The sequence below is a fragment of the Penaeus vannamei genome, chromosome 10 (genome assembly GCF_042767895.1).
Source record: "Penaeus vannamei isolate JL-2024 chromosome 10, ASM4276789v1, whole genome shotgun sequence".
Classification (NCBI taxonomy): domain Eukaryota; kingdom Metazoa; phylum Arthropoda; class Malacostraca; order Decapoda; family Penaeidae; genus Penaeus; species Penaeus vannamei.
The window spans coordinates 35,888,261-35,898,260 of record NC_091558.1 but is presented as its reverse complement, the minus strand read 5'-3'; the positions used below and the strand labels follow the sequence as shown (position 1 = coordinate 35,898,260).

The 10,000-nt window shown below is 42.2% G+C and overlaps 1 protein-coding gene across 4 annotated transcripts in view; it reads left to right on the top strand.

Moving 5' to 3' along the window:
* The window catches only part of LOC113814365 (venom protease), a 20,926-nt gene that overhangs the window by 10,035 nt on the left and 891 nt on the right, over positions 1–10,000 (top strand). Inside the window, exons 2-10 of one of the 4 annotated variants that reach the window (XM_070126558.1) lie at positions 3,852–3,993; positions 5,606–5,756; positions 5,935–6,077; positions 6,372–6,476; positions 6,690–6,822; positions 7,895–8,055; positions 8,580–8,681; positions 8,891–9,036; positions 9,762–10,000. The exon at positions 9,762–10,000 is cut by the window's right edge and continues 891 nt beyond it. In XM_070126558.1, coding sequence (XP_069982659.1) covers positions 3,864–3,993; positions 5,606–5,756; positions 5,935–6,077; positions 6,372–6,476; positions 6,690–6,822; positions 7,895–8,055; positions 8,580–8,681; positions 8,891–9,036; positions 9,762–9,953 — 1,263 coding nt within the window. In that variant the 5' untranslated portion in view covers positions 3,852–3,863 and the 3' untranslated portion in view covers positions 9,954–10,000. Of the gene's footprint in view, positions 1–3,851; positions 4,009–5,605; positions 5,757–5,934; positions 6,183–6,371; positions 6,477–6,689; positions 6,823–7,894; positions 8,056–8,579; positions 8,682–8,890; positions 9,037–9,761 lie in introns of all 4 variants that reach the window. The other 3 variants (XM_070126557.1, XM_070126556.1, XM_070126555.1) reach the window with 3 other exon arrangements.

Below are 10,000 nucleotides of genomic sequence, written 5' to 3'. Positions count from 1 at the left end.
CCACTCGATCGACCGTGAGTCAAGGATGTGGTTGCATGGTCTTGCCTTTAGGGGGAGAGGGAGGGAGAGAAGAGAGAGAAGATGAGAGGAGAGGAGAAGAGAAGAGAGGGAGGTAGGGTGGGAGGGAGGGAGGGAGAGAAGAGAGAGAAGATGAGAGGAGAGGAGAAGGGAAGAGAGGGAGGTAGGGTGGGAGGGAGGGAGGGAGAGAAGAGAGAGAAGATGAGAGGAGAGGAGAAGAGAAGAGAGGGAGGTAGGGTGGGAGGGAGGGAGGGAGAGAAAAAAGAGGAGAGGAGAGGAGAAGAGAGGGAGGGAGGGGGAGGGAGAGATAAGAGAGAGGAGAGGAAAAGATAGATAGAGAGAGATAGAGAGGAAGAGAAAGAGAAGGAGAGAGCGAGAGGGGGGCGAGAGTCAGAGAAAAGAGAGAGAAATGGTAGAGAAAACAAAGTGTAAATTAATAGTCATATTAATATAACACATTTTTTATTAGCCTTTGGACTAAAACACAAACCTTATACCTTCAGTACAAATCACACAAGCTACATACCCCTTAAAACAATGTTCATAAATCCTCACGAAAAAAGGGGAAAAGGGGAAGTAACGGATAAAAAAAACGAACATAAATTACGTTCTGGTGTGACTGATCAGCAAAGTTCTTAGTCACAGAGGATAACACACGCGATTACCGCCCTTCAGCGCCATGTACTTTTTGGCGAAAAGGAAAACCTTCGCTGCTGATTTCGCATCTCACTGGGCGCGGGTGGGGGGGGGGGGGTGGGAGGGGGGCTCAGGTGCTCGATAGAGATCCGAAATATGGGAATATACATTTGTTCAATATATACATATACATACATACATACATACATATATATATATATATATATATATATATATATATATATATATATATAGATAGATAGATAGATAGATACAGATATAGATAGATAGATATACTTGTATGTAGAAAGAGAGAGATAATATACACTAATATTTACCAATGCGAGTATGCATATATGTCCGTACATATGGAAGTGAGTCGCGCGTGTCCATACTAAGCAAAGGGTGAGTGAACACCTTCCGCACACCTCAGCACCCAAACCCACCAGGTATCACGACGACAAGACGCCACTCGAAAAACGTCGACTTCCTTGAGAAATTGCGTGTCCTGAGAGAGAGAGAGAGGAGAGAGAGAGAGAGAGAGAGAGAGAGAGAGAGGGAGGGAGGGAGGGAGGGAGGGAGGGAGGGAAGGAGGGAAGGAGGGAGGGAGGGAGAGAGAGAGAGAGAGAGAGAGAGAGAGAGAGATAGAGAGAGAGACAGATAGAGAGAGAGAGAGAGAGAGAGAGAGAGAGAGAGAGAGAGAGAGAGACAGACAGACAGACAGAGACAGACAGACAGAGAGACAGAGAAAGAGAGATAGCGAAAGAGAGCGAAAGAGAGAGAAATCGAGAAATCGAGAAAACGAGCGAGCGAGAGAGAGAGAGAAAGAAATCTTGAATATTCATAATTGGCGCCAAAACGAGTTTCCCCATCCTGACTTAGACCAACACACCCCGCGATCCAGGAAGTATAGATGTTTGTCAAGTATTTACGCGTACCTAAATGTCTCAGACGGACATCCAGTCACACACCCGCCGTACCCAACAATAGGTCTTCGTCTCTTTGTTTGCAAAATGCATGTAGTTCTTTATTTATACAATCCTCTGATGTTTTTAGTGATAAAAGCCCTTCCTGGAAAGAACGAATATGCGTCAGATAAAAGAGTCAGATAAAAGTTGCAAAAGAAGAAAGATAAAAAAAAGTCGACAGAATAACCGGCAATAAAAGTAGCAAAAAAAAAAAAGTTGACAGAATAACCAGGAATAAAAGTCGCAAAATAATGAATAAAATAAAGTCGACAGAATAACCAGTAATAAAAGTCGCGAAAGAATAAAGAAAAAAAGTAGACAGAAGAACCGGCAATATAAAAGACACAAAAGAATAATACAAAAAAAAAAAGTGGACAGAATAACCAGCAATAAAAGTCGCAAAAGAATTAAGAAAAATAGTCGACAGAATAACAGGCAATAAAAGTCGCAAAAGAATAAATAATTTTTTAAAAAGTCGACAGAATAACCAGGAATAAAAGTCACAAAAGAATAAATAATTTTTTAAAAAGTCGACAGAATAACCAGCAATAAAAGACGCAAAAGAATAAATCGCATAAGAATAAAGAATAAAAAATCGACAGAATAACCGGCAATAAAAGACGAAAAGGAATAAATAGGAAAAAGTCGACAGAATAACCGGCAATAAAAGACGAAAAGGAATAAATAGAAAAAAAAGTCGACAGAATAACCAGCAATAACAGACGAAAAGGAATAAATAGAAAAAAAAGTCGACAGAATAACCGGCGACTGTTCCCAGGTAATCAAGTTATCACAAAGGCAACGGAACGCGACTGGATTTTCCCAGTCGCCGCAGGAACGCTTTTTGGAAGGCCACACCGCGAGTCTATTTGATTTTTTCTCTGATTTCCTTCTATTTCCTCTGTTTTATCTTTTTCCTATTATTTTTTTCGTGTATTTCATTATTTTCCTTTTTTTGTAATTATCGGTTTTAGCACCACCAGCTTTATTATCATATTAACTTTATTTTCATGTTATTAACTTTATTATCATGTTATTAACTTTATTATCATGTTATTAACTTTATTATTATGTTTATTAACTTTATTATCATGTTAACTATCATATTTAATTTAATTATAATTTTAATATCATATTTAATTTAATTATAATTTAATAATTTTAACTATAATATTTAATATCATATTTAATATCATATTAACTCAAGATATGGTGGTTAGTTCATAATTCAAAAATTCATAAACAGATTTTCATATTTTACCAGAGGTGTGTCTTAGCCCGAATTTGATGCCATTAAATATTGGTGGTGATCCGGATGCTGGAAAAATTTTGATTGTTCGTTTGGTTAGCAGGATAACTCAAAAAGCTATGAACAGATTTGTAGATTTTTTTCACCAGCGTTGTGTCTTTGCTCAACTTAGAAGCCATTACGTGTTGGTGGTGATTAAACGGTGGTGATCCGAATGCAGTTTACTTAGCAAGATAACTCGAAAAGCCATGAGCAGATTTTTTAGATTTTTGCCAGCGTTGTGTCTTGGTGGTGATCCGGGTCATGTTCCGGAGCCAGGATTTTTTGATTGATTTCTTCGTCTATTTTTACCGAATGAGTGAACATATTGCCCTGTTGGAGGTATGCGCTCTCTGAGTGTCTCTAGTTTTAGATTTGCTTTCATTTTCTTGTTTTTTTTATTACATATTATAACAATGGGAGAAAAGATCGTATCTATTCACACTACGGTCTGACTGAAATGTAAAGAAGTGAATGATCATTAAAAATCTGAAATCCACGCTGATTTAGGTAACATAATCACTCATCATTTCTCAACTACTCACGTAAAACCTCATACATCACACACTCCTTTCTACGACTCCCCCCCACCCCCCACACAAAAGAGGAGAGAGAGAGAGAGAGAGAGAGAGAGAGAGAGAGAGAGAGAGAGAGAGAGAGAGAGAGAGAGAGAGAGAGAGAGAGAGAGAGAGAGAGAGAGAGAGATTAATATTCTTTAAAAGAAAGATTTAATTTCATTTCCATTTGTTACAATGAATATCCATTGCTGTGACATGCTTTCTGTTTTATTTTGCCTGTGTACAAGATTAGCCGGGGTCACCACTCACTGGTAGGGCGCAGGATCGAGCGCAGGTCAGCGAGACCAGCACGTTCACCACTGCCCTACACAGAGAGAGAGAGAAACGAAGAGACCAAACTGACCTCTCCTTCCCAAATTCCAGACCTCCCTGACGATGCTCATGGCGGGGACTTCGACGCGGAGGAAGGCCGTGATCCTCCTGACGGCGGCGCTCGGACTGGCGCTGCTGGCCTTCCCGGGCTCGGCCAAGGGCGCAGCCACGCTCTCCCGGCACAGAAGGCAAGGTAACGACAACGAGAGTGAGTACCAACGCGAGTCCCGAGGTTCCGTTTGGCTTCGAGTCTTCGATTCCGCTCTCGACTGGGTCTTCAGGGGAGGGGGGGGGGGGGGGAGACGGACGGGAAATAAGAGAGGAGGGAAGGAGGGAGAGAAGGAAATAGAGAGAGAGAGTACAGGTGTGTATGAAAGAGAGAGAGAGAGAGAGAGAGAGAGAGAGAGATGTGTGTATGAGAGAGAGAGGATGAGTGAGAGAGAGAGAGGAGAGAGAGAGAGAGAGAGAGAGAGAGAGAGAGAGGAGAAGAGAGAGAGAAGAGAGAGAGAGAGAGAGAGGAGAGAGAGAGGAGAGAGAGAATGTGTGTATGAGAGAGAGAGAGAGAGAGAGGAGAGAGAGAGATGAGAGAGAGAGAGAGAGAGAGAGAGAGAAGAGAGAGAGAGAGAGAGGAGAGGAGAGAGAGAAAGAGAGAGAGAGAGAGAGAAGAGAGAGAGAGAGAGAGAGAGAGTGTAGGTGTGTATGAGACATAGATAGATAGATAGAGAGAGAAAGAAGAGAGAGAGAGTGTATGGTGTGTATGAGAGAGAGAGAAATGAGAGTGTAGGTGTGTATGAGAGAGAGAGAGAGAGAGAGAGAGAGAGAGAGAGAGAGAGAGAGAGAGAGAGAGAGAGAGAGAGAGAGAGAGAGAGAGAGAGAATAAAAGAGCGAAAGATGCACGCAGAAATCTACGGGATGCACCTCCTCTTTTAACTCTTCAGACACGTGTTCTCTTTCTTTGACCTCGACATGGGAATGAAGTGACGGGCACAAAGAAACAAGAGAGAGGTTTGTGTCTACGCTTAAAAAAAGATTATAATAATGGTTAATGTGCATGGTTTACTATTCTGCCTCTTATGGTTCGTTACATTCGTTGAATAACAACACATTTCCAAGACATTAAACAATATATATTTTCTTACCTCTACTCTATACCTTTACGCTGCTTTTACTAAAACATTAGTGTTCGCAACAGAAGCATGGTAATGATTATCACAAACAAGGATAGTAATTAGAAGCAGTTATTAGTGTTGCTGCTAATAAAAAAAATGAATTAAAATAATGAATTCTGTTTTAACACGCCAGTAATAACAGGAACCAACTGGGTGACACTGATCATAGAAAACTATAATAGATATGCTAATAGAAGTAAATAAAACATAATCCAGAAAAAAAAACTATGGATGACCAAAGTGGTTGAATAATCAAATATTATGGAAAGGAAATCAAAACTGATTCCTTCATTAACTTCAGAAGCATGGCATCGTGAAAACAGCAATTTTCCTAATTCATATTGCAAACACCCGCCAAGGTATCATTCTATATCATGAATACACTGACAGAATAAAAAAAAATCTATTTAACATTCTCCTCTTTCTTATTCATATCCCGTGAAGAATAAACGTTATAAAAATCTACGATGCTTGTCATTCTTTGAAACATTAAATTCTACGAGACCTGTACCTCTTTGGTTTTTATTATTAGGCGAAATAAACCTCACTGGTCGTCATATCCTACAAGAAACATACTTATTTCGTTATATCCTAGTATACATCCGTTCGTTACTCACTCCCGCTTCTCTCCCACAGCCATCACCTTCCAGCTGGGGACCGAAGACCCGTCCGCCTGCACCACGCCGCTAGGGCTGAATGGCAACTGCAAACCGTTAGTTAGCTGTTCTGTCCTCTACGATCAGCTGAGGAACAATCCGCCGATTGAATTTATCAATCTTTTGAGACAGTACGTACATGTTTGTTATTCTTTTTTTTTTTAAATCCGTACATGTTGCATTTTTTGTCTTGTCTAAAGTACGGCCTTGCCATCGTCGTTGTTATAATTGGTTTTATTGTGATTGTTTTGGGGGAAGGTTATCTCTTTTTTCCCGTCCATGAGCTGCATTGCGCCCTCTGCGTTTCAGGAGCATTTGCCGCTTCGAGAAGTCCTCGCCCATCGTCTGCTGCCCGGAAAGCTCGGCCGTCGTGTCCACCGAGGCGCCGGTCATCACCACCCCCAGTACGACTCCCAGCACCACGCCCAGCACCACTCCTAGCACCACGCCCAGTACGACACCCAGTACCACTCCTAGCACCACGCCTAGCACTACCCCTAGCACAACGCCTAGTACTACTCCTAGCACAACGCCTAGTACCGAACCAACCACTGCGCGTGAGTTTTGCCGTTGCTATGCCGACGAAAAGCTCCCCGCTTGAGCTCTGCCAATTCACTATTCAAGTGTTTTGCTTCTCATGCTCATCACCATAACTAGTATAGATATTGCACCAGTTTTTTTCGTGTTCCCATTTTTGCCGAAGGAAAGTATTGCTTTCACTCTTACATTGTCCCTCCTTCCTACAGAACCCACAGCGCCCCCAGTCCTCACAGGAGAAGATCTCCTTCCTGAGGAATGTGGCAGACCCGACTTCGTCCTCAGGATCGTGCAAGGCAAGAAGGCCGCTGAAGGTAGGATTAAATAATGTTTACCACCTGTTTTTAACAAGCCATTAACAGGGGCATTCCACCGGCATAAAACCCATCTCCTGAGTGACACACATCTTAATGGAAACTATAATAGAGTAATTTAGGGAACTGATATCACAAATAAGCCTACTTTCCTCCACCAACACCCACTTTTATCCTACCTTGAAGTCACCATTACCCACCGTTGACCCACAGGCGAGTTCCCGTGGATGGCTGTTCTAGGCTACGAGGATGGACGGGGTCAGGTGAGCTTCCTCTGCGGCGGAGCTCTCATCACCAACCAGCATGTGGTGACAGCGGCTCACTGCATTCACGACCGAAGTGATCTGTAAGTGTTTGTGGGTTCTTCTCGAGGGCCTTGGGATATGCGGGTCACCTTGGGAATGCGTATGTAGTCGATGTGAGGTTTAGAACCGGTGTTTTGAAGGTCTTTGTACTGATAAACCTTCACTGCATTATCGATTGGAGTGAATTTAATCTGAGATTTGTTATTTCCAAAGGACATAACAATGCAGACCTCAGCAGGATTCTGTGTATATCCAATAGTATGCTTAAATTTGAGGATCTGGACATCTTTAGACCGACTTTGGATCCTTAATGTCCTTCTGAGAGAGAGAGAGAGAGAGAGAGAGAGAGAGAGAGAGAGAGAGAGAGAGAGAGAGAGGAGAGAGAGAGAGAGAGAGAGAGAGAGAGAGAGAGAGAGAGGAGAGAGAGGGAGAGAGGAGGGAGAGAAGAGAGAGAGAGAAGGAGGGAGGGAGAAGAGAGAGACAGAAGGAGGGAGGGAGAAGGAGAGAGAAGAGAGAGAGAGAGAGAGAGAGAGAGAGAGAGAGAGAGAGAGAGAGATGAGGAGAGAGAGAGAGAGAGAGAGAGAGAGAGAGAGAGAGAGAGAGAGAGAGAGAGAGAGAGAGAGAGAGGGAGAAGGAGGGAGAGAGAGATGACAGGCACAGTGAAAGAGTTATAAGCAGATTTTAAGTTGCCGCTCCCTTTTTTTCTTCTTCTTTTTCTCTTTCTTCTTCTTCTTCTTCTTTCTTCTTTCTTCTTCATTTTTTTTCTTTTTCTTGTTATTATTTTTTTTGTAGGCTGTCCATTATTGGTTACTAGAAGGTTCAAATGAGTTTGCATAGAACATATTAGAGACAGAGAGAGAGAGAGAGAGAGAGAGAGAGAGAGAGAGAGAGAGAGAGAGAGAGAGAGAGAGAGAGAGAGAGAGAGAGAGAAGAGAGAGAGAGAGAGAGAGAGAGGGAGAGGAAGGGAGAGGAAGGGAGAAGGAGAGACAGGAAGAGAGACAGAGAGAACGACATATAAGGAGAATAATAATTAGAAGAAAAAGAGACAGAGTGTTACAAACTGAACAAAGCCGCCCATGCTGCCCAGTGAAACAACCACCCATCCTTCCCCAGGGCGGTCGTGCGCCTGGGCGAGCACGACCTCGACAGGGAAGACGAGGTCGAGCACATGGACTTCGAGATCGCCGAGAAGATGGTCCACGAAAAGTTCAACACCGTGTCCTTCGCGAACGACATCGCCGTCCTCAAACTCAACCGGCCGGTCACCTTTGGCAGTACGTGTGGAATTGACTTGTAACCAACAGAAATGTGGACTTTTTCCTTGTTACGCGAGATTTCGTTTCTTATGGTGACTATAAAGAGTAAAATACTGATGAAATGATACTGTGAGTCACATTAGGTTCTAAATGAAATATAATATTATATGTGTGTGTCTGTGTCTGTGTATATATACATACATAATATATATATATATATATATATATATATATATATATATATATATATATATATATATATATATATGTGAGTGTGTGTGTGTGTGTGTGTGTGTGTGTGTGTGTGTGTGTGTGTGTGTGTGTGTGTGTGTGTGTGTGTGTGTGTGTGTGTGTGTGTCTGTGTGTACATATATTTATATATATACATATATATGTACACACATGTACACGTGTGTACATATATGTGTGAGTGCGCGTGTACACACACATACACACACACGTGTGTGTATATATATATGAGAGGATGAGAATAAACGTTTGAACGAAAAGTAAACAAGGCTAACCCCTCCACTCGACCCCAGAATACGTGAGCCCCGTCTGCATGCCTCTGATCGACGAACTCCTCCAGAGTAACCTGAAGGTCAACGACGGCATCATCGCCGGCTGGGGATCGGTCTCGTTCAGTGAGTGAAACAGTTCGGACTCTTGTTCACCGACTGGTATCTGATATTAGTGGAACGCATCCCCACATTCTCAAATGAACAAAATCACACACATAGAGATGCTAATAGAGAGAAAAAAATAGGTTAGAGATATATAATAAAGAAAATCCAGAAATCAGCAAAGATTCGAACGGATAATCACTCTAACCACTCATCGTCTGCTTCAACAGATAACGTGTCGTCATCTGTGCTGTTGAAGGCTAGAGTGCCGCTCGTAGAGGAGGCAACATGTCGTAAGAAATATGAAGTATTCCGACAAGTTTCCATTGACAGTACAACCCTCTGCGCCGGCAATGGCACCACGGACGCATGTCAGGTAAGGAACGACGCACAAAGATACGTTGAAATGTTGAGATGAATGTCCGTCCACTTTCAGGAAAAAAATGGAAACTCAACTCGACCTCTTGAGAAAAATATATAGTTGTGTGGTTTTGCAAGCCGCGAATTTCAATAAAAAATATTACAAATATCTGTACGAGAATAAAAAAAATCCAGACACGTGCAAGAACAATTATTAAGAGTCAGGTGATTGAAATAAGTCATACAATTAACTTATATTCTTTGAATAAGAATTATGTGCTTGGAATAAGAGTCATTTGATTAGAATGAAAACTCGAGGTTTTGTGTGAGTTGCCAGTTCTCCCTTTCCTAAGATTGGACGTGCTACAGGAACGATATTACAAATAATGATGAAAATGGAACTGTCAATACTTACGAAAGTGACCATGAAAACCGGGGATAACATGAAAGGATATAATTTTCAATATCCAGATACTTAATTCAAAATCGTGTATTGTTGAATAAACCGGTACACCATATTGAAAAAGGTAGATGTGATAATGAAAAATAACGTTTATCCCATGCTTTCCTGTAACATATCAAACTTTCCCTAACTTCCCGTTCGAATGATGCACTCTCTGCGCCACTAACCCAAACCCCCTAAGTTACCTCATCCCTTTAAGATGTATTTTCTATTTTTTTAAAATTATTTACTTATTTTTGTCTCGATACACGTGTCAAAGTCAAACCCATCTTCCACAGGGCGATTCCGGCGGTCCCATGATCATCTACCGCCAGAACCGGGCTTACCTCGTCGGCGTGGTGTCCTTCGGCTTCAGGTGTTCGGAGCCAGACTTCCCCGGCGTGTACACCCGAGTCACCGAGTATAACGACTGGGTCATCTCCAAGCTGCAGGGCAGAGCACGGCGGGAGGCTCCTCTGTTTATTGAATGAGACGGCTGGGGGAAGCGGCAGACTCTCCTGTGCGATTTCTTGTTTTT